Source organism: Macaca nemestrina, chromosome 1, assembly GCF_043159975.1.
Source record: "Macaca nemestrina isolate mMacNem1 chromosome 1, mMacNem.hap1, whole genome shotgun sequence".
NCBI classification, from domain to species: domain Eukaryota; kingdom Metazoa; phylum Chordata; class Mammalia; order Primates; family Cercopithecidae; genus Macaca; species Macaca nemestrina.
The window spans coordinates 185,537,748-185,563,370 of NC_092125.1; the positions used below are offsets into that span (position 1 = coordinate 185,537,748).

The 25,623-nt window shown below is 35.8% G+C and overlaps 1 protein-coding gene across 22 annotated transcripts in view; it reads right to left on the reverse strand.

The window, feature by feature from the left end:
* The window catches only part of LOC105495000 (putative selection and upkeep of intraepithelial T-cells protein 1 homolog), a 222,588-nt gene that overhangs the window by 31,030 nt on the left and 165,935 nt on the right, over nt 1–25,623 (reverse strand). For 19 of the 22 annotated variants that reach the window (XM_011764105.3, XM_011764103.3, XM_011764107.3 and 16 more), the window contains 3 exons: nt 9,272–9,352; nt 7,314–7,661; nt 2,290–2,571 (listed from right to left, as the gene is read on the reverse strand). In XM_011764105.3, coding sequence (XP_011762407.2) covers nt 2,290–2,571; nt 7,314–7,661; nt 9,272–9,352 — 711 coding nt within the window. Of the gene's footprint in view, nt 1–690; nt 2,572–7,313; nt 7,662–9,271; nt 9,353–16,319; nt 16,791–25,623 lie in introns of those variants that run through there. The other 3 variants (XM_011764115.3, XM_011764119.3, XR_011621209.1) reach the window with 3 other exon arrangements.

The window sequence follows — 25,623 nt, forward strand, 5'->3', positions numbered from 1 at the left end:
GCTAAGTAGTGGGTGCCTTCCCAGGCACTGGCACTACTGCTAGACCAAAGTCTGCTAAGTAACAGGTGCCTTCCCAGGCACTGGTGTTATCGCTAGACCAAGGAGCCCTCTAGTGGCCCTGTCTGGGTGTAACAGAGGGCTCACACTCGTGTCTTCTGATCACTTCTCACCATGTCCCTTCAGCTCCTGTCTCTGTATGGCCTGGTTTTTCCTACGTTATAATTGTAGAACAAAGATTATTATAATATTGGAATAAAATGTAATGCTACAAACTAATGATTAATAATATTCACATATAATCATATCTATAATCTATTTCTAGTATAACTATTCTTATTCTATATATTTTCTTTATTATACTGGAACAGCTTGTGCCCTCAGTCTCTTGCCTTGGCACCTGGGTGGCTTGCCACCCACAGGAAGGAAGGAAGGAAGGAAGGAAGGAAGGAAGGAAGGAAGGAAGGAAGGAAGGGAGGGAGGGAGGGAGGGAGGGAATGAGGGAGGGAGGGAACAAGGGAGGGAGGGAGGGAGGGAAGGAAGGAAGGAAGGAAGGAAGGAAGGAAGGAAGGAAGGAAGGAAGGAAGGAAGGAAGGAAGGAGGGAGGGAGGGAGGGAGGGAGGGAGGGAGGGAGGGAGGGAGGGAGGGAGGGAGGGAAGGAAGGAAGGAAGGAAGGAAGGAAGGAAGGAAGGAAGGAAGGAAGGAAGGAAGGAAAGGAATTGCTGAGTGTTGATAAAGCAGGTAATTCCTCAAATTTCTCAAAGTTTAGAAAATCAGGAAAGTTGAAAGTCAACGTTTGCCCATCATTTTCTGCCAATTACTAGGGATTTGGAGAGTGGAGTTTTAAGATCCTTGTATATAAGATATAAAAAGAGACAAACATGGGTTCCCAAATAATGAAGGAGAGATTGGGAACAGAAAAACCACAGAATTATACAGGCAATACCTCCAGAGACTGGGATTTTCAGATACAGAACATAAAATAAATATCTTAGTGTATTTCAATTTAAGATGATGTGAAGTATAGCAGGCTAACCTACTAAATTAACACCAGACTATTAGAACCTGAGGCACACATGGATTCTAGAAACAACAACAACAAAAATAACATGTAAAAATAGCACAAATCCATTGTCAAGGCATCCCCCCTACTTGGCTATCACCATGACTCAATTTGCTTTCTTCATTTTTGAAAGGCTTCTATTTGAAATTTTAAAAATAAACAGGAAAGGAGCATGAGATCTGAGGTTCTAGATTCACACCTTACCTTCAACAACGCTGATTACTGTTGGTCAGTCCGGGAAACCTAAATGGCTCAGAAGGGAAACGTGGGATTAAAAGGGAAACCAGAAGTAATACTCCCATGAAGTGGCGCAGAAAACTGAAATGGTGAGTTGATTAAAGGAGTTTATTTTGGGTCACAAAGGGACCTAAGCACCTGAAATAGATGGGTTTCTGCTGAACAGAAAGAAAAAAAAAAGTACTTACAGTATTTATTTTATCAGCTTTCTAATTGTTCACTCATGGCTGTTAAGAGACAGGATATTTCCTTGATATGAAGCCTCTGTGAACTGGATCCAGTTAAATGCTTACCTTCTTCTATTCAGAGTAATCTAACAACAGAGGTAAAATTGATCTGAAATCACATCCAAAGACCCTCTGGTAGACACCAATGATGTCTCTCAGGGAACATTCTCCTCCTTCTTCTTTTTTGGGAAAGCATCTCTTGAGAAATGAAACTAAAATAATTCCTGTCTCTGTGTTAAGCAATACTAGGACCAAACCAGTTTCTGTAATAAAGTACACTTGTGACATCATGATTTTTAAATCCATATTAATTTTGCATATTGCTTTGTTTTGTAAAACTATCGCACTGGCAGTATTTCATTTCAAGCTCAAAATAACATACACTTTATCATTTCCAAATGAGATAAATCAATGGTCTTGAAGGTTAAGTGATACCCAAGGTCACAAAGCCCAAAAAAGGTGAATCTAGCACTCAAAGGACATAAAAACTTTGGAAGCCTTAACATGCTATACAGAACAAGGCTTTTCCTTTAATGATTCTAGTATCTTCCATTGTTTAAAATAACTCCTTAGCACCTGGTATTTTCCTTGTCCCAGCAACTTAATACATTTTCAATAGTGCATGTCTACAGCAGTTCATAGTTTATAAAACAACCTCACATTTATTATTCCACTTAATTTTCTCTTTAGTTGGCCACATTGAAGAAGGACATGAAATTTTATGTGGCAATTCTTCCTTGATAAAACCAAGCCACAAGCACTCACCTGATATGACAATACCTGCCCTTTTCTCTTGACCAGTGACTGGGTTGTAAAAGCAGCAAGTTACAGGACCATGGGTGCTATTTTTTAGAAGAATGGTCATCTTCAAATGTAATAATCCAGCTCCATCCTGAGAGTAAGATTTTGATGAATGTGGAATTACATTCCCACTGCTGTCTCTCCATGCCATCTGGGCTTGTGGGAACCACCCTCCTGAGGTACACTCCACCACAAACCCCTCTGTGCCGAGAATCTGAACATTAATCTGCACATCCAAGCCTACAGCTGGAAAGAAGAGAGAGAAATTACATTATAGTTATTGGTGTGGACTCAAGAATTGAGAAGTAAATCAGTCTTTTCATTCTCTGTGCCCTATGTATACCATAAGTGTAATGGGGGTGGCCACAATTAGAACAAGAATAATACTTCCATCCAAATCCAAGCTAGCAAGACATCAAAAATATTATCTATAAAAGAAAAGACTGATAATTGGGACTTAACTGTTGTTCTTCAAAAGACCACATGTAAAAAGTGAAAAAAAAGTCACAGCTAGGAGCAGGCACTTGCAATACATCTGGAAAGTAGCATCCAAAATATATTAAGTACTATAAATCAATAAGACAGATAAACTTTGTGTTTTCAATGGGAAAAATATTTGAAAAACCATCTCATTTAAAAAAATATCCAGGTTACCAATAATTATATGCAAAGATGTTCAACATCACCAGCCATCAGGGAAATACAAAGTAAAACTTTAATGACATTCCACTTCACCCCACCAAAATGTCTTAATGAACAGCACTGGCACTGACATTACCAAAGACTGGAGAGGCTGTAGAGCAACTAGAGCTCTCCTATATGGCTGGCTCCAGGACTGTGAATTGGTTTAACCTCTCTGGGAAATTGTTAGTATCTACTGAAACTGAGCATACGCCTATGCTCATGACCCAACACTTTCACTCCTACTTATAATACATAACAGAAATGAGTACTGATGTATACAAAACAAAATGTTCAAAAATATTCATGGCAGTATTAGTCATAGTAGCCCAAAACTGAAAGTAACCCAAAAGTTCATTCACAGCATAGAATACAAGGAAAAACAAAGAAGAAATTTCTGCCACTTACAACATAAACGAATAATGGTAAGCAACTGCACACATATATGTGTGATTCCATTTATATAAGTTTTAGAACAGACAAAACTAATCTATGGAAATAGAAGTTGGAATCTCAGCAAGAGAAGAGTGGTATTGACTAGAAAGAGGTAAGACGGAACATTTGGATATATTTAATATCTTGATCTGAGGGGTGAATTTGTGGGTGTCCCTATATGTAAAAATTTATTGAGCTGTGCACTTGAGATTTGTGCACTCCATGTATATAAAGTATACTGGAATACAAAAATAAAAATAATTTAATCAATCCAAGCCACAGCCAGATTCAGCTGGGTGCCCCCATCTCTCAACTGGCTATTTTGAAATTTGCATCGTCATTTCTTAAGCATATAAATTGAATCAAGTTATTTTGGGGGCATAGAATTGTATAAGTGAAAACAATTTAATAAAAATAGAAATTACGTGTTTCAATTTTGGGCTGCCATTAATGGCAAGGTAATTGTGACCATCTTTCCTGTTGGAGACAACCCAAAAGGTAGATAAAATACAAAAAGCACCTCATAAAATTGGATTAAAAATACAACAAGATAAAGAATCATTACAGGACTTGAATGGGGAAGTGACTGGAATTCAAGAAGGTTCTAGCTATTTCTGCCCCTGTAGCATTTACTTGTCAGGAAAGGCAGCAAATATTCTAAATTTCCTCTAGAGAACTTCAGGTAGTAAAAGAAGATCAGAATCCTAAAGCTCAAAAGGATAAAGATCCTAATGGATCGACACCACTCCATATCCAAGGGGACAAAAGCCCATTCCTGGCCTTTCCCCATGTATACCTTTGCTGACTTCATACAGGTAAATAGAAAATAATGAGCAAATAACAGACATGTAGGATAAACAAATTTAGAGATCCAGTATACCATCTGAGGACTAAAGGCAATAAAATTGTACTGTATTAGAGATTTCTACCAAATTAGTAGATTTTAGCTGCTTTTGCCACAAAGAGGGTTACTATGTGAGATAATGAATATATAAATCTGCTTCACTATAGTAACCATTTTACTGTTTATGTATCCTACAATATCATGTTGTATACTTTAAATACAGACAATGAAATTTATTTTTAAAAAATAGAAAATAATGAGCAGTTTGGAGGCCTCTAGAGGCTGAGCAAAGTGCAGCACCTACCAATGCAGAAATCTCCCCATAGAAAGTGAAGCTATGGATTAGGATCCCATATAGTGCCATCTGAAGTAGCAGAGTAAACAGTACTCAGTGCAGAAAGAAATGTCAGTTATCTCCAAATTGCTGAATCAATTCAATAAAGCCTAATTAAATGTCCAAAGGCTTTGAGTGTATGTGTGTGTGTGTGTGATTTGATAAACCAATGGCATAATTTTTATACACATACAAAGAGACGTACAATTGCACATGTGTGAAATTACACATCTAGTAGTTTATTTATATTATTAATTTAGAGGACTGCTTGTACACCCACAGCTTGAAGTAACTTGCGTGTTCTTTAAAAGCATATGGCTAAAATAATTTCTGAATTATCCACACCGTGGAATACTTTGCCATCATAGAAAGAATAGAAAGATTCATATACTGATACAAAATTACTTTCGGGGCCAGGTGTGGTGGCTCACACCGGTAATCCCAGCACTTTGGGAGGCTGAGGTGGGCAGATCACGAGGTCAGGAGATCAAGACCATCCTGGCTAACACGGTGAAAACTTGTCTCTACTAACAATACAAAAAATTAGCTGGGCGTGGTGGCACACGCTTGTAGTCCCTGCTACTCGGAAGGCTGAGGCAGGAGAATTGCTTGAACCCAGGAGGCGGAGCTTGCAGTGAGCCAAGATCGTGCCACTGCACTCCAGTCTGGGCTACACAGCTTGATTCCATTAAAAAAAAAAAACAAAAAACCTTCAACTCATGTTATTAAGTTTAAAAAAAGGCAAGTTGCAAAAATACATACATAGTATATTAGCAATTATTTTAAAAGTATCTATTGTACATCTGTATGTTTGTATACACATGTACATATATGTTGATGTACAGTATGCTTATGCAGTATATTTGTGTATACACACACATTTATATGTTAAAAAAAAACTCAGGAAGTGGTATCTAAGAAACACATCACATTAGCTGCCCGTGAGAGGTGAAATTTATGGTTTCATGGTTATGGAAAAGAAGACTTTTTATCATGGATTTTTAAAATTACTAAACTTTGAATCTTGAGGAAGTTTTTATTCAAAAATAACTACGTAAAGAAAACAAAAAATAAAAAAATCAATTACACTCCTATATCAAAACCATAATCATTAAAACTTTTAACAATAACATCTCATTCATAATTTTACAAACTAACTATAGAAATTTGACAAAAGATGTGCAAGACTTTTATGGGTAAACATATGAAATTTAACTGAAATAAAATTGAAGTAAAATTGAAAAGCTTAAGTAAGTGTTCATTGACAGGACATTTCAATAAAAATACATAGCAAATCTCTTAAAATTAGTCTATAAATTCAATTTTACTTCAATCATAATTCCTAACAGAATATAACTTTATAATTACAATTTATATAGTAAAGCACCAAGGCACTTTTGAAGATGAATAGTGAAGTTGTAAGACATGCCCTATTTTATATTAAGGCACATAACTTGTAGTCATTTAAACAAAGCAGTACGGTCATAGGTCCAGAAGTTATGTCATGATGATTCAATAGAAAATTCAATTAAAAACTCATGAAAATACCCATGCACAGATAAGGACTTGATCAATGACAGAAGTGCCTGACAATTATTGGGAATATTCAATAAATATATAATTTAATAAGGAGAGACATTGTTACCCAGCGTAATGCCTATGTGACACAGCTGAATTTCTACCCTGCCCTAGCTCTACTTATATTCAAGAAACATGGCACCTGCAATAAAAAGTTCCATTTGTACCCAGACCAGCCGAGACTGGTTAGAACCAAGATGGCGGACAAAACAGCTTCAAAACGACAAGGGGCTTCATTATAATCTCATTTCCATGCAAAATGACACCCCCACCAGAACCATGACAGTTGACAATCATCAACTGGAAGAAGCCATATAAGGACAAAAGGGAAGGCAGCACTCTGGTTACCAGAGGTTCACTCCCCAGCTCCAGAAAATACATTAATATTCCTCCCGTTAGTTTTAATGTCCAACTTCTTTATTAGAAAAACCCTATATTTTAATCCCCTCACCCATCACTAATCAAGAAACTGATTTGTGAGCCATGCTCCCAATTCTCAATTCCGTGACCATCGAATAAGTTTATACTGCTTGAAACTGACTTTCAGTTTTATGTACTGGCTTTGTGACACTAAACAAGGAAAGACTACATCTTTGACGAGATTAGCTTTGTCAATAACAACATCATTCCCTCATAAATACACAAGAGTAAAATCCATATGGGTTAAGAACTACATTTGAAAAAAGAATTTTAAGAAAGTCAAGTGTCTAAGAGCAATCAGTGTCGTTCCCAGTCTTTGTAAACCAGTTGGGAGTGGTGATCCCAAAACCAGTCCACCTCCATATGTTGTGCACTCTGGGATGAAGACAGCTGGCAGCTGATGTTCTTAAAATTTGAAGAAAAAACAAAAAAAGAACCATAAGAAGTATAATGGCTACTTCTTGGAAAGCAGAAAAGTAAATAGCGCTATTGAGGGGTACAAAGGTGACTTTAACTTAATCTAAAGGAACTATGACAAATTGCTAAGAGTATCTGTGCACTATATTACTCTCTATTTTTTCAAAAAATTCTATTATTATTTTATTATATTTGAAAGTTGTAAATTTTAAAAACTATTCATGAATTCGGGGTCATGGAATTGCCAAGGAAATCTGAAGAGGACTCTCCTGTCCTTACCTGCCACCCTCAGATCCACGATGCCTTCTTCATAGGTGTGGCCATCTTTAAAGAAGCAGTGATACTGCCCACCATGAAAAACAGTGACGTTGTAAATCTGGAGGGTAATTTTGCCTTCTTCTAGTGCATCCTTCAGGAACACTGTGCGATTCATGTAGTTCTGAATGCCTTCTCCAGAGTGTTCTTCCCCATCTTCATACAGGTAAATCATTTGGGAATGGCGATCCCGAAACCAGCCCACCTGCATGAGCTGTGCATTCTGTGGTGGGGACAGTTGGCAGCTGAGCTCAGCCTGGCTGCCGACCATGACCACGTGGTGACTCCTAGAGCTACTCACAGTGAACTGCTCTGTGGAGAGTTGAAGACCAAAGATTTAGTCTGAAGACTACAATAGAATGCTCTCCTAGATCCTCTTTTTTGGGATGCTCTGACCTTTCTTCTGATTCTTGATGTTGTTCTGACTTCAGAACTTTGCTCTCAGATATATCTTTACTCTGATGGCAGTGTTTTTCCCCCAGATGCTCATAGCTGCCTCCTTCTCATCACTCAGGTTCCATCTTAAAAAACTACTCCTTAAAGAAATGTTTTATGATTGCTCATTCAGCATTTCCCAAAATCACATTTCCCCAGCACATATCACTATCTGATATTTTATTTCTAATTCTTTTCTTCATTTTCTCTCATGACCTATTAATATGTAGGTAATGAAACAAAAGAGTCTCTTTTTTCATTCTTTTTTATATCCTCAGTGCATAAAGCATTACCTGAACATAATAGGCACTTCATAAATATTTAAAGAATGAATGGAGGATGCTCCAATTGTCAAGAGGTGGGATGTGGAACCTGATTATTTTACAATCTTTACTTAAAAAATATACCAGCTACTTTTTCTAATATCAGTTTTTAGTGGGCTAAAAGTGGCCACAACAATTTTTATGTCCCTTCCATGAAGCAAAAAGTATGACTGTTCCTCTTGAATTAGTGTGTTCTGTGATTTCTTTGTTCAGTAGAATGCAGCAGAAGACATGCTGCAATAGTTTCTGGGCCTGTTTTGATAAAAGAGCAGCAGCCATTCTTTCCTGTTGTAACAATATTTCTTGAAGCCCTGAGCTGCCTTATACGAAGTCTGACTACCTTGTGACCACAATAGTAGAAAATCCACATGTGGATAGATCAGTTGACAATCTCAGCTAATCCCAGCCTTCCAGCCTACTCCACCAAAATGCCAGACACCTAAGTGAAGCCACCTTGAGCCCTTCAGATCATTTCCTCCACCAGCAGATACACCAAGTGACCTCAGTCTATGTCACATGGAGCAGAAGAATCACCCGGGTGAGCCCTGGCCGAAGTTTCTGACCCACAAAATTGTGGATAGAATAAACTGATTGTTATTTTACATCATTAATGTTTAGGCTAATTTGTTCCAAAACTGTAGATAACTATCACATGGGTCCTTCCATACCTTTAGCTTTTGCTTCTCTATACTATGTCAAATTCATTTCTGTCTCTGCTAAGAATGTTTACCCCTCTCATCATAAGTAATCTGAATTATAAAACCTAATAGTCCTCTGCTCTAAGAAAAATTTGTGGACAGCTCCCACTCACACTAACTTCTTTATGTGAAGTCCTGCTAATCCTATAAACTTATAATTCATATGGTTACATAAATAATTGTGGTGTGTTCTTAAATATAAGATATATTTATTATGATTTGCCAGTGAGAATTTAAGCTTCCTAAGGAGACATGTTAAACATTTATCTATGTTGTCTCATAGGCACATCATTGCAACTCTGTAGCATAACAATTGAAATAACATTTCTTAATCTTAAGCTGTTTTAATACTCATTTCTACCACCGAAACTGGAATATAAGGGTAAAATCTGTGAAATAACAGTGAGAAGCTTGCTCATTTTTTTCAGTGTAATTTGCTCCATGAAAAAGAAATAGATATCCCTACCTGAGGTGAGTACTGTTATCTGTAAAAGAAGAATGGCCACAAAGTATCCAGATAAAGAGGAAAATGCAGGCTCCATCACACCTGGAAAACAAAACCATAATTACAGTATCAGGAAGCAAGAACCATGGTAACACAGGGAAAGAAAAGAAATAAATAATTTTCAAATCTTGTCTTTTGAGAGAATTTCATTTGATGTGCAACCAAATGAGCTCATCAAACCTTAGGTGTCAGGTCCACTGAAATGATCTCTTCTCCCCTTTCCTTTATATGTGTTGACTTGGCTTACTGCCTTTATCAGGTTAACTGTTCTGAAAGGAACTGTGGTAGATAAGAGCATAAAAGATGTCCAGAAACCAAGCTATGCGCATTCCCACATTCACTTGGCCCCACCTGCCCCTTGACCTATGCTACTTGCTTGGCTGAAAGCCCTGGCTGCTGCTGCCAAAGTTGCCTCATTTCCTGATGCAAACGATGATTTGCCTTCTTTTGTTGGGGAAGGGCCAGTTTCAGCAAAACATGTTATGGGCATGGTCTGACCTAATTGGATCCATGGAACTTCTGGTTCTACCCACCACTCCCTCATTCAAAGGAAGGTGAGACCTAGATTCCCCAGTAGTTTCCCAGAGTGCCTGGTTAAAATAACTCATTTGTAAAGGTGTGTTAAATGCCTATAAGATAAAGTTGGATGAATCCGATACAAGAAATAGGAGGAAGCGAGCAGATAAATGCTTCTTCTTTCTTGTTTCACATACTAATTTTCCCCTTCACTTTTGCTACCGATTATTACACCACCACCCTACCCCTCACCAATAGAGTGTTAGTAATAAGTTTAGGCACAAGCTGTTTTTCTAGGAATCCAGATAGAGGGGGAAAAAAGACACTGCTAAGATATGGAGGTACACATTTGCATGCTGGATTGCGGAGTATATATTTGTTTTCATACACTCAGTAGCTATGCAAAGTTTGGTTCATGAAGGACCTCAAATACGTCAATGAATAAAATGTTAGATTTATCATCTAGAAAATGGTGTGCATACATGCAAAATATAAATGACGTAATTCCATGGTGAGATTTATGTTTTATAATACAAGAATATAAAATAATGTACCAAAGGAGAGAAAACCTACAGGTTAGATGGCTCTTGCAATTGTCTAATCTATTCATTAAAAAGCAAATGAGATTGAAAAGAATAGAATAAATGAAAGCAGTGTTAAATGACTAAGAGAGTGGAAGGACAAGTCACAGAGTTGGAGAAGATATTCACAAATATTCAAATGATAAAGAGTGCATATCCTGAATATTTATTTTTTAAAATGTTTAGTTATACAAATTATTTTTAAGGGAGCTGAACCAGTAGAAACACAAGTAAGACACCTGAACAGTTAAGTATAGAAAATAACCAAATAGCAGTAAACATAAGATAAGGTGTAGAACCTCGTTAAGAATCAGGAAAATGCATATTAAAACCATAACCAACTTTGAAGTGAATATATTTGGGAAAAAATAACAATACAACAATAAAAATAATAAAAATTATAAAACAGCATAATAATTATTTATATACATTTATGTTGTACTAAGTATTATGAGTAATTTAAAGATGATTTAAAGCATATGGGAGGGTATGCATAGGTTTTATGCAAATACTACATTTTATATAAGGCACTTGAGCAACCAGATTTTGGTATTTGCAGAGATCCTGGAACAAATCCCTTATGGATACCAAATGATGACTGTATAAACTTAGAACTTCCATCCAGAATATCCATAAAGAATTCTTATAATTTTATAAAGACAGAAAAATTGACAAAATTGCTTGAGTCGACACTTCACAAAAGAAGATATCTGAATGGCAAATAAGACATATAAACATGATCATCATTTGTCACCAGGAAATACAAATTAAAACCACAATAAGGTACCTCTGCACATTTGAATAGTTGAAATTAAAATGACTGACAATATCAAATGTTGATGATAATAAGGAGCAAGCAAAACTGCTGGGTATTTTTGGTGGAAGGATAATATAATACAATTGATACAATGCATTTAGTTCAGGAAGTTCAGCGGAGCAGCACTGTAGCCAGTACACCAAACTGACAAGGACAAAAAAACAGAAGAGGAGGAAAATTGATCAATAAGCAATCAGTTATTGACCAGAGACCAAAACAGTAAGGGTTTGAGGAGGAAAATTGATTAATAGGCAATCAGTTATTGACCAGAGACCACAACAGTAAGGGTCTAAACCAGCATTTGTTTACATACATGAGGACTAGGCAAATAAGCAAGTATTTTTAAGGATAATGACAGCCAGGTGTCTTATAATGTGAGAAAGGAACTACAAATATAGAAAGGAAGTTAGAATACATTCTATGATATTGAGTTGAAATTGGAACAATTCATATAAAGTCATGGGTTTCAATAGATACAGGTAGATAGAAAATTAAGTATTAAATACATATGTGTGAATAGTTAGATACATAGATATTCTGAGTTCTGTCCACTGGCAGCACCCAGGAGCAATAGCTAGCAGCCAGATCTTGGTCTCTAAATACCACTCCATTCTCAACACAACCAGGTTCTTCCGACAAATAATTGATTCCAGGGTGTGTTAGTCTATTTTGGCATCACTAAAAGAAATACCTAAGGCTGGGTAATTTATAAAGAAAAGGGGTTTAACTGGCTCATGGTATTGCAGGCTGTACTGGAAGTGTGACTTAAATAGAGTCTCTGAGCCTATTGGAGCTCTTTTACTATTCTTGCAATGTTCATAAAAATTTGAAATTATTTCAAAGTTTAAGTAATAAAAAACTGTTACTTCTACACAAATAAGAATGTTGGTAAGCTACAGAATTATAGCTTTTTTAAAAGCCATGAGAGAGCTAAGAACACAAAGAAACCTAATAAACCAAATTCCAGAAAGTGAGGACACCTTCCTAGGCGAGAAGAAACCTACAGCTGATTTCACCTCTGGTAAAATTATGAGAGAAAAGAGAATCTACCATGAATAGGAGTAGTGCACAATATGCTAAATTGTTAAGAGTCATATGTGGTCTGGGGGAAGAGCCCCTGCCACAGAGAAAATCTGTATGTTCCACCAATTCTTTATCATGGAAACTCAATTATTACATGGGAATAGTATACCAAAGGATGCAGACAGAGCACAAAAGGTGAGAGAGATTTTGAGGCATGCAGGGCCTTCCCCAAATGACTGCTGAAGATTCAGGGAAAGACAGATAAAGTGTGGTAAATCTTCCTAGAGACACCCTCATCAGTCACACTACACTGGTCTTCTAATGGCTGAGGGCTGGAAAAGAGAATGGAGAAAGATTGTCTAAGACACAAAAGAGCTAAAGTATGATAGGAGAGCAAAAAGAATTCCTTGGTGAACCAGAAAGCTGGCAATTGAACTGTAAAGCAGAGAGAAAGAGAGAGTTCAAAGTTCAGGAAGATGGCAAGTGGATTGAAGACATCTTTTGCAACTTGCTGGTCCTTGAGTCTTTGACCCTTTTAAGGGGAAGTCCTAATTCCACTGAAAGACTTTGAAGTAAGTGGTGAAACTGAATCCAACTAAAGCTTAAACTGCCCAAATACAACTCAAATACAAGTTACATTGGCACAGTTCCCCATATTAGCAACCTGACAAAAGAAGGACATATCCTTTTATAAGTAGAATTAGCATTAGTATTTACTCTTCATTGTCATGTCAATGTCTGACATACAAGCAAAGTTTATAAGACAATAAAAAGTAATAAAATATGACACATTACTAAGAGAGGAAAGAATCAATAGAAGCAAATCCAGGGATGGCCTAAATATTTAGTTCACCACTTATAAACGTTTTAATAAAACTATAATAAATACAATAACAGATCTATTTAGAAAAGCGACAACTTGCATGAGCAGATGGAAAATTTCTTCAGATAGGTATTATTTTACAAAAAAGAATGAAATGAAAATGCTAGACACGAAAAATATGATATTAGATATAAAGAGATAATTTGAGGGCTTAACAGACAGGACACAACTGAGAAAGGAGTGGTGAACTTAAAGAGAGATCAAAAAAAATTATTTAAACTGAAATTAAAATAGAAGGAAAAGTAAAAAAGATAGAAGAAAGCATTTATGACATTAACAGAAAGGAAAAAATTATATGTATAATCATCTCAACAGAAGTAGAAAATAATCATTTGACAAGATTCAACTCTTACAATAAAACTTTCAAAATCTGAATAGAAGAAAACCCATCCCTTTAAAATATACAATTTATGATAACATCAAAAATTAAATACATTTGAATAAATTGAATAAGTAGAATATTTTTATAATGAAAACTGAAAAATATTATTTAGAGATATTAAAGATGACCCACATTAATGGATAGATATATAATGTTCATAGATTTAAAGACTCAATATTATTTATAAATCTGCTTTTAATCTATGGATTAAACTTAATCTCCAAATTCAAGTCGTCTTTCTGAGGAAACTGACATAATTTATATAAAATTTTATAGAAAAGGTCAAGATATAGAATATCTAAACATTTTTTAAAATAACAGATTTGGAAACCTAGCATTAATCAATACAATAATCAAAATAGTGTTGTATTGTCAGAGGGATAGTGTTGTACTGACAATGAATTCTTGACAAAGACGCAAAGTACAGAAAGTTCAGATCTATTTCTAGACTCTCTTTTGTTTCACTGATCTATTTGTGGGCTTTTACATCAATAGCACAGTCTTGATTAGTGCAATTTTATAGTGAGCTTCAAAATCACATTCTCCAGCTGAATTCTTTTTCAAGAGCCACCATGCAACTATCTATGGAATTGGAGAAAAGGCAAATCTTCTAAAAACAACTATTCTCCTGTGGAGAATCAACTTCTGGCTTACTACTAGAGTCTGGTAGAGATCGAATGCCTAATAATGAGACACTAAGTGATCATAATGATCTACACTGGCTAATGAACTGATTGGCCAGCAGGTCAGAATCTTGGAATAAACCAAGTTGGAAGATTAGTGACAGGCAGTCTTGGGTCATGTGTGAATGTGCTTCTCAAAATGAACACAAAATCTTGACATATTTGTGAATTATTTACATAGTTATCCAAGGCTGTCTATTGGAGAGGAAGTCTTCAATAATCAAGTGGAAAAGGTATCTCATGTTGTGAATATCAATCAGGCCTCTTTTCTGAGAAACTCTGGTGCTTGTTTAACGGACTTATGTACAAAACAGCCATGGTGGTGGGATAAAAGTTATGCATAAGATCAACAAAATGGACTTTCCCTCCCCATGATTCTTCTATCTACTGAAACCACTGATTGCCCAACTGTCTATGGTAGAGCTTAAACATGAAGTCTCAGATTTGCAACCATTCTCCACTGACTGATTATATTGGACTTCTTCCACTATAGAGAGGAGATCAATTTTTCTCCACTGGATTAGACAATTATCCTGTATATGTGTTTGTCTTTCTTGACTGCAGTGCTTCTGCCAGCATCATCAAGCACAGACTTATGACATTTTGTTGTCATTATGGTATTCAGTTGAAAATAGCTTCTGACCAAGGAACTAATTTTATCATAAAACAAGAATATCAATGAGTTCCTACTTATAGAACTGGCCAATCTCACCACATATATTCCTTTACATGGAAGCAGCTGCTTTTCCAGACCATTGGAATGGTCTATTGAAGACTCAGTTATGGTGCTAGCTGGAAACACCACCTGCAAGGCTGCAACACTCCCCCATAAGATGCAGTCCTTTCTTCAAATAAAGTATATGTGGTGTTTTTTAATTATATTGCCATAATGCATAGCTTCAAGACTAGAGAGACAAAAGCAGAAGAGGTTTCTCTGTCATACCCAATAATCCATTCATTATACTCTCACTTCCCATTCCCACAGTTTTCAGTTCTGTCAGTCTAAAACGCTTCCCAAGGGAGGAGTAAATTCACATGAGTGCCAACATCTGTCCTGGTGATACGGAAGTTGAGACTGCCACCTGTCCAAATTGGGCTCCCATTGCCACTGAATTAACAGACGAATAAAAAGGGAATGATTTTCAGCTATCAAGGGGAAATAGACACCATCAAGGCAGAAAGAACCATGCCTGGAGTCGGAGGACTTTTTTAGATACATGTAATCACTTCAATTCAGTAGTAAATGTTAATTAAAGACCTCAGTAATGCAATAAAAACAGGGTCAGTTAGGGGCTTTAGGAATAAATATTTGGGACTTCCCACCAGATAAAGAGGCCCAATATGCAGAGGAATGGCTGAGGGAAAAGGAAATCTGAATCAGATAGTGGTAAACATTATAAATATTATTTATAACTAGTTCTTGGAGAAGAGGACTGTATCAGCTATGCCCATTTTCTCTCTTGTTGGGGAAGTATTACAGGCATACTCCACAAAATCTTTTCTTGTAAGACTGGGTAAGAAAAAAATATGTACTTGAAAGCCTGGTGATCAGAGTTGATCAAAAAGCTTGCTATTCTAAGAAACATGCTTCCCTTTATAATACAGACATATGTCCACTAACAGAGTATGAATGCGCCCTTTCAATGGTCGGCCTCCAGATCATCACACTGTGGTCCACTGATACTCAGTCTCTGTAGTTTCTGAAGAATGCCACACTATAAATCTGAGGGAGACCAGTTTAAATGATGCTAGTCATAAAGAAAAATCAGGATGAATCATTGTCTTAAAGAAAAATGAGTATCCCTTTCTCTCATTCTGAATCTGGACATATTTTTTTCTAAATTCCGTTTCTATTAATGTCTACAACCAATCTGACCAAAGAGAAGGCAAACTTGTTTTTGGTAGCTGCCCTTCTCAGCATCTATTTGCCTCTGCATTAATTGTGAGACTCAAAGTATTTATCTTTGTAAAGGTTCCAAAACTGGTCAATAGCAAACTTCCCTTCTTGAAGCAGAGCAGCATAGTAGCTCATATACTAGAAAAGTTAGATTTTTCTTAAAAATTACAGAATAAAATCTGAGACTCATTGCTGCCTGACTGGAAGAGAAGCATTAGCCTACTCACCTGTGTATGATTTGATCAATCCAAATTTTCAGCACGTCCTTACTCCCTCTGTGTTCCCAGAAACATCACCTTGGTAACTAATGCTGCTACGTGGTGAGAAAAGAGCAGGGAAGTACTGAAATAGCAACTAGCTCACTCACAGTGAGTGATTCAAATCAGCATTAAGTCAAGCCAAGGCAAGTCACTGCAGCACCAAACATAGCATAAACACCAAAGTATCAGCGAAACTCCTGAGCGAAGAAAATCCCCTCTCAAAGATAAGCACACAAAATTCAATTTGGTACTTTTTACAGCTTTAATGAGGTATAATTGACAAATAAAACCTATGTATATTTAAGGTGTGCAACTTGATATTTTCGTATACATATACACTGTGAAATAATCACCACAATCAAATTAATTAATACATAAATCATCTCAATCACCTGACATAGTTAACTTTCTATTTTGGGGTGCTAAGGACACGAAAGAACCACCCTCTCAGCAAATTTAAACTATATAATACAGTATTGTTAACTATAGTCCTGTTGCTGTACATTAGCACTCTAAAACTTATACATCTTGCATAACAGAAACTTTGTACTCTTTGAACATCACCTCATTTTTCCTCCTCTTCCCGGCCCATGGTAATCACCATTCTACTCTCTGCTTCTGTAAGTTTGAATATTGGAAATTCCATGTGTAAGTGTAATTATGCAATATTTGTCTTCCTGTGACTGGCTTATTTCATATAGCCTAATGTCCTCCAGATTCATTTATGTTGTCACAAACAGAAGGATTTCTTCCTTTCTTAAGGCTGAGTAATATTTTACTCTCTCTCTCTCTCTCTCTCTCTCTATATATATATATATATATATATATATATACACATATATATATATATACACACACATATATAACTTTTTTTATTATTTCATTCATTGGTAGACATTGAGGTCTTTTCCATATCTTGGCTACAGAGAATAATGCTGCAATGAACATGGAGGTGCAGATATTTCTTCCAAATACTGATTTTATTTCCTTTGGATTTATAGCTGGAAGTGGGATTGTTGGATCATGCAGTAGTTGTAACTTTAACTTCTGGAGAATGTTTCATACGGTTTTTCCATAATGGCTGTACCAATTTACATTCCTATCAACAGTACAAGCATTTCCTTTACTCCACATACTCTCCAATACTTACTATTTCTTTTTGATAAGAGCCATTCCAGTAGGTGTGTGGAGATATGTTATTGTGGTTTTGATTTGCAATGCCCTGATGATTAGTGATGTTGAGGACCTTTTCATATCTTCTTTTTATATCTTCTTCTGAGAAATGTATATTCAGGTTCTTTGCCCATTTTTTTGTTGGGTTATTTGTTATTGTGTAATTAAGTTGAATGAGTTTCTTGTAAAATATGGATATTACCCACTTATCAGGTGTATAGTTTGCAAATATTTTCTTACATTCTTTTTTTTTGAAATCTTGTGGGTACATGGTACATATATATGTATGGGGTACGTGTGATTTATTTTTATTATACTTTAAGTTCTAGAATACATGTGCAGAATCTGCAGGTTTGTTACACAGGTATACATGGGCCACGTGGGTTTGCTGCATCTATCAACCCATCACCTAATATCAACCCATTAGGTATTTTTCCTAATACTATCCCTCCCCTACCCCCTTCACCCCCCGACAGACCCCAGTGTGTGATGTTCCCCTCCCTGTGTCCCTGTGTTCTCATTGTTCAACTCCACTTATGAGTGAGAACATGTGGTGTTTGGTTTTCTGTCCTTGTGTTAGTTTGCTGAGAATAATGGTTTCAAGCTTCATCCATGTCCCTGCAAAGACATGAATTCATCCTTTTTTATGGCTGCATAGTATTCCATGGTGTATATGTGCCACATTTTTCTTTGACCAGTCTATCACTGATATGCATTTGGGTTGGTTCCAAGTCTTTGCTATTGTGAAGAGTGCTGCAATAAACATATCTGTGTGTGTGTCTTTATAGTAGAATGATTTATAATCCTTTGGGTATATACCCAGTAATGGGATTGCTGGGTCAAATGGTATTTCTGGTTCTAGATCCTTGAGGAATCGCCCCACTGTCTTCCACAATGGTTAGACTAATTCACACTCCCACCAACAATGTAAAAGCGTTCCTATTTCTCCATGTCCTCTCCAGCATCTGTTATTTCCTGACTTTTTAATGATCATCATTCTAATTGGCGTGAGATGGTATCTCATTGTGGTTTTGATTTGCATTTCTCTAATTTCCTCTTTAATCCTCATGATCTCAGTGATGATGAGCTTTTTTTCATATGTTTGATGGCCGCACAGATTTCTTCTTTTGAGAAGTGTCTGTTCAGATCCTTCACCCACTTTTTGAGGGGTTGTTTTTTTCTTGTAAATTTGTTTAAGTTCCTTGTAAATTCTGGATATTAGCCCTTTGTCAGATGGATAGATTGCAAAAATTTTCTCTCATTCTGTAGGTTGCCTGTTCTCTCTGATGATAGTTTCTTTTGCTGTACAGAAGCTCTTTAGTTTAACTAGATCCCATTTGTCAATTTTGGCTTTTGTTGTCATTGCTTTTGGTGTTTTAGTGATAAAGTCTTTGCCCATGCCTATGTCCTGAATGGTATTGCCTAGGTTTTCTTCTAGGGTTGTTGTGGTTTTAGGTCTTACATTTAAGTCTTTAATCCATCTTGAGTTAGTTTCTGCATAAGGTGTAAGGAAGATGTCCAGTTTCAGTTTTCTGCATATGGCTAGCCAGTTTTTCCAACACCGTTTATTAAATAGGGAATCCTCTGCCCATTGCTTGTTTTTGTCAGGTTTGTTGAAGATCAGATGGTTGTAGACATGTGGCATTCTTTCTGAGGCCTCTGTTTTTTTCCATTGGTCTATATTTGTTTTGGTCCATGCTGTTTTGGTTACTGTAGCCTTGTAGTACAGTTTGAAGTCAGGTAGCGTGATGCCTCCAGCTTTGTTCTTTTTGCATAGGATTGTCTTGGGTATGCAGGCTCTTTTTTGGTTTCATATAAAATTTAAAGTAGTTTTTCCAATTCTGTGAAGGAAGTCAATGGTAGCTTGATGGGGATGGCATTGAATCTATAAATTACTGTGGCAGTATTGCCATTTTCATGATATTGATTCTTCCTATCCATGTGCATGGAATGTTTTTCCATTTGTTTGTGTCCTCCCTTATTTCCTTGAATAGTGGTTTGTAGTTCTCCTTGAAGAGGTCCTTCACATCCCTTGTAAGTTGGATTCCTAAGTATTTAATTCTCTTTGTAGCAAATGTGAATGGGAGTTCACTCATGATTTGGCTGTCTGTCTATTCTTGGTGTATAGCAATGCTTGTGATTTTTGCACATTGATTTGGTATCCTGAGACTTTGCTGAAGTTGCTTACCAACTTAAGGAGATTTGGGGCTGAGACGATGGGGTTTTCTAAATAAACTATCATGTCATCTGCAGACAGAGACAATTTGACTTCCTCTCTTCCTATTTGAATGTGCTTTATTTATTTCTCTTGCCTGATTGCCCTGGCCACAACTTCCAGTACTAAGTTTAGTAGGAGTGGTGAGAGAGGGCATCCTTGTCTTGTGCAAATTTTCAAACGGAACGCTTCCAGCTTTTGCCCATTCAGTATTGTATTGGCTGTGTGTTTGTCATAAATAGCTCTTATTATTTTGAAATACATTCCATTAATATTTAGTTTATTAAGAGTTTTTAGCATGCAGGCTGTTGAATTTTGTTGAAGGCCTTTTCTGCATCTATTGAAATCATAATGTGATTTTTGTCGTTGGTTCTGTTTAAGTGATGGGTTACATTTATTGATTTGTGTATGTTGATCCAGCCTTGCATCCAGGGATGAAGCCAACTTGATCATGGTGGATAAGGTTTTTGGTTGCTTTTTAACTCTGTTGATGGTTTTTTTTCATTGTGATGCAGAAGTTTCTTGGTTTGATATAGCCTAACGTGTTTTGTATGTTTTTGTTGCCTTTGCATTCAGTGTCATATCAAAAAATTCATTGCGAAAACCAATCTCAAAATGCTTTTTCCCTATGCTTTCTTCTAGGAGTTGTAACGTTTTAGGTCTTATGTTTAAGTCTTTAATCAATTTTGAGTTGATTTTTTTATATGATGAGACATAAATGTCCAATTTACTTCTGCTACACGTAGATATGCAGTTTACCCAATATCATTTGTTGAGAAGGCACCCCTTCCCCCATTGTTTTCCTTGGCACCAATGATCAGTTGACAGTAAATGCATAAATTTGTTTCTGAGGTCTCTATTCTGTTCTTTTGGTCTGCATGTCTGTTTTTATGGCATTACCATATTGTCATGTTATTTTGGCTTCGTAATATAGTTTGAAATCAGGAAGATTGACATGTCCAGCTTTGTTCTTTTTTATTTAACTATTGATAACAAAATTGTTTTAATGGTAAGTGCAAAATTTAGAAGGGCAGTCATGCATCAAAAACACACAGAACAAAAAAATGTTAATTTATATAATAAGAAGAGAAGAGAAAATGGTATTATACTAAATTTAGTCTACCATCCTACTGCAGGGAAACATTACAAACGTATTGTCATCTATACTGAGTCATAATAATAGGCCTTTTAAATGTTAATAAGAAAGACTGAGAGGCATATAAACAATATACAACATTTGAGTGTGGTAATTCAGATTGCATTCCTTTTGAAAAGGCTTTATGATGCAGTTGATTCATCAAGATGAAACTGTTTTCTGTGTCTTAACAAGCCTGGCTTCATGCTACACAGACTTCTGTGGGGTTGACTCTTATTTGGAACCATTTCAAACTAATTAGCACAAAGAGAAACGGTGGTGTTTGTAAGTACCACAGCTCTGGTCCTGTTTGAACAGCTCTTCTCCAAAATTAATTCGGTTGTAGCCCTGCATGAATAATAACTTTATGGCAACAGTTTAGATAAATATATTGTTAATCAATGCCATCTTTCTGAACAAAATGCTGGAGCAAATTTTACATAACAACACAAGGCAACATAGAAAAGTGAGTTTGCGAAGCTTTGAAAGACATAGTTTGCAGTTCAATTTTGTTTCTTTTTTGCAAATGATAAGTATTTATTCATTTTTCAATTAATTTATTTACTTTTGTTTATGGTGTTTTATGATCCTGAATTATTATCACACAGTTGAATAGTAATTGCCAACCAGCCCAAGGTTCTGGGGCTGGGGGACCATTGCATACTCGGCTTAGTAGGTTTATAAGGATTGACAAAGGCTGGGAACTGACTGGACAATGCAGAGCTTTAAATATTGACATTTTTTAAAATGGTCAATAGTCCTGTCCTTTTATTTTCAACTTTTATTTTAAATTCAGGTGGTGAATGTGCAAGTATGTTACATGCATAAATAGTAAAGGCATAAATTTGCATATGTTGACCCAGCCTTGCATCCCAGGGATGAAGCCCAGGTATATTGTGTGATGCTGAGTTTTGGAATATGAATAGTCCCATTACCCAGGTATTGAACACAGTACTCAACAATTAGTTTTTCAACCTTGGCCCCTACCATTTCCCTTTCTAGCAGTCCCCAATTTATATTGTTGCCATCTTTATGTCCATGAGTACTCAATAATTTAGCTCCTACTTACACATGAGAACATGTGGTATTTGGTTTTCTGTTCCTTCATTAAGTCTCTCAGGATAATGGCCTCCAGCTGCATCCATGTTATTGCAAAGAACATGATTTCATTCTTTTTCATGGATGCATAGTATTCCATGACAAATATGTACTAGATTTTTTTTATCCGATCCACCGATCCACATAGTTTAAATCCATGTCTTTGCTATTGTAAATGATTTCCTCTTTAATCTTCTTTCTAAAGTTTGCTTTGGCTATTTTGGGTCTTTCATGACTCCACACAAATTTTAGAACTTTCTATTCCTGTTGAGAATGTCAGATTGATATTTTAATAAAGATGTATTGGATCTGTAGATCATTTTGCATAGTATGGATTATTTTTAGAGGCAGGTTCTCACTGTGTCATCCAGGGTAGTCTAAAACTCCTGACTTCAAGTGATTCTCCTGCCTCAGACTCCCAAAGCACTGGAACTGAAGGCATGAGCCACTGTGCCTGGCCTACATTTTAGCAATACAAATTATTCTAATTTATAAATATTGTATGTCTTTTTATTTATCCATATTTTCTTTAATTTTCTTCATCTATATTTTATACTTTATAATGTATAAGCTTTTTACCTCCTTGGTTACATTTATTCCCAAGTATTTTATTCATTTTGATTTTTGTGTGCTAAATTTGTATTTTGCAATTTCACTAATTTTTTTATTAGTTCTAAAAGTTTTTTATTGAGTCTTTAGGATTTTCTACATGTAGATCATGTCACCTGCAAACAGAAATAACTTTACTTCTTTCTAATTTAGATATCTTTTATTTCCTTTTTTTTTTTTTTTTTTTTTTTTGTTTTTTGGCCTAATCGCTCTAGCTAGAACTTTTAGTAGTATGTTGAACAGAAGTGGTAATAGGGAGCCTCCTTGCCATGTACGAGATCTTACAGGAAAAGCTTTCAGTTTTTCCACATTGATTATGATATTATCTATGAAGTTTTCATATATTGTCTTTATTGTGTTGAGATAAAATGGATAGAACACTCAGACCAAAAAAGTTATAAAGAAACAGCTAACTTGAACATTGCTACATACTAAGCAGACCTAATAAGCATATTAAACTTTCCACCTAACAACAGAAGAATATACATTTTTCTCGTGTACATAGAATGTTCTCCAAAATAGATTACATTTTAGATCACAAAACAAGTTATAGCAAATTTAATAAGATTGAAATCATTCCAAATATCTCTTCTGGCCACAATGGAATGAAACTAGAAATCAATAACAGTAAATAAATGAGAAATCTTACAAATACGTAGTAACTAAAAACACACTCTTGAACAACCATTGGGTAAAAAGAAAATCAAAAGAGGATTTTAAAAATATCTGAAAACAAAATTATAAAAATAACATACCAAAACTTAAGGTACACAGCAAAAGCAATACTAAAGAGGAAATTTATGGTAATGAACACCTACATTAAAAAGAATAAATATCTCACATTTAAAAACCTAACTTTGCACCCCAAGAAACTAGAAAAAGTAGAACAAACTAAGACCAAAGTTAGCAGAAGAAAGGAAATAGTAAAGATTAAAGCAGAAATAAATCAAATAGTGAATAGAAAAAAAAAGTAGGAAAAATCAACAAAACTATTTTTTAATTAATTTTTTAAATTTTTAATTAATTTTTAATTAAACAATGCAGCAAACTCATAGCTAGGCTAACTAAAGAGGAAGAGAGAGAAGACTCAAATAAATAAAATAAGAAATGAAAGATGAGACTTTACAATGGATGCCTCAGAAATAAAAAGGATCACAAGGGACTATAATGAACAATGATACACCAACAAATTGGACAACTTAGAGGAAACTGATAAATTCCTAGCATCATATAACCTACCAAAACTGAACCAAGATGAAATAGAAAGCCTGAGCAGACCAATAAAATTTAAAAAAGGTGATTTATCAAGAATTAAATACTTTCCAACAAAGAAAAGCCTAGGACCCGACACCTTCACAGGTGAATTCTACCAAATATTCAGAGAAAAATTAGAACCAATCCTTCTTAAATTCTTCTCAAAACATAGAGGTAGATGAACTACTTCCAAACATTTCATGAGGCCAGCATCAATCTACGAGCAAAGCCAGACAAAGATACCACAAGAAAAGAAAACTACATGCCAATTTTTCTAATGAACATAGATGCAAAAATTTTCAACAAAATACTAGCAAACCAAATTCAACAGCATGTTAAAAGAATTACACACCATAACCAAGCGGAATTTTCCCCTGGGATGCAGGTGTGGTTCAACATGTGCAAATCAATGAGTGTGATGCACCATATTAACAAAATAAAGGATAAGAAAATATTATCCTGATAGACGCAGAAAAAGCATTTGACAAAATTCAACCTCTACTCATGATAAAAACTCTCAACAAAATATGTATAGAAAAAACTTATCTCAACACAATAACTGCCACATGTGAAAATTTGTATTTTATTTTGTCTCTGATAATTCTCTTTCTTCTGGATTAAGAATTTTGTACCATCAATTACCATTATTTTCTAAATACTTATGGGGTTAAAACAACCCTAATATTTTCATATAAACCAGAGAAACTACAGGATTCTGATCCCCTGACAATTACAATCAAGGGCACAGAAAATATAAAGTATTTCAAAGTTATAGAGTCCAGACTGAGGATCTACTATCACATCAGCAATTGAGAGTGGGTACCATACTTTCCCACCAAGGACTCCTGTGACTCATGCTTTAGAATATTGCAGTGTATAACATTGATATGCCCAAACTGGAGGACTTATTTATTTTCCCCCTTTGGAGCCGGGACCCATATCCTGCTCACGCCCATCAGGGACCTTGCAGTCTAACAATGACTTATTAAAGATCTCTAATGTATAAGCTGATTAGACTCTAGATAACAGTCACCACCAACCCCTATCCCAAATAACCAGAAACCTGTTGGATCTGAAATCAGCTCAGCATTCATTAGTATCATGACAAAGCAAAGAAAGAGTTTAGGCCAAGGTCTTAATGAGATAAAAGAGTAGTTACATAGAAAAAAAATGTGTGAGAGAACCTGAAGGTATAAAGTTACAGAGATTGATATTTTAAAGCTTATATACAGACCCATACTAAATGGAAACATAATACTTCCTAATTACTCTTATGTACTGAGTGCCTACTAATGGACTCACAGTGCTAAACACTGTAGACATACTGGCCCTAATTCTGACAATTTCCCTTCAAGAAAGATATTACTGTCTCAGGTATATAGGCTAAAGTCAGACATTGTCATCAAATGATAGGAAGGTTGGTGGTTGACAAAAGCAAAAAATTTAAAAGTAGTGCATACTGTGTTAGTTGGATAGTGTTAATAATAAAGAAAGATGTGATTTTCCCTGACAAGAAGAGAAGTGGGAAGTATATGGGAGCTTCAGAATGCTGACAGATTCCTGGCTCTTTGGTCTAGCGTGGGAGAGCAAAAACAGTAACAATTAGTGACACCCACAAGGTAGGTGATTTCCATGGGGCAGAGTCAAGGTTTTTTAAGGGATTGTATGAGTAAATGTTTTTCAGAGAAACAAAACCAATAGGATGTTTATGCATAGAAAGAGACTTATTTGAAAGGATTACCTCCCATGATTGTGGGAGTTGGCAAGTTTGAAATCTACAGGCAGGC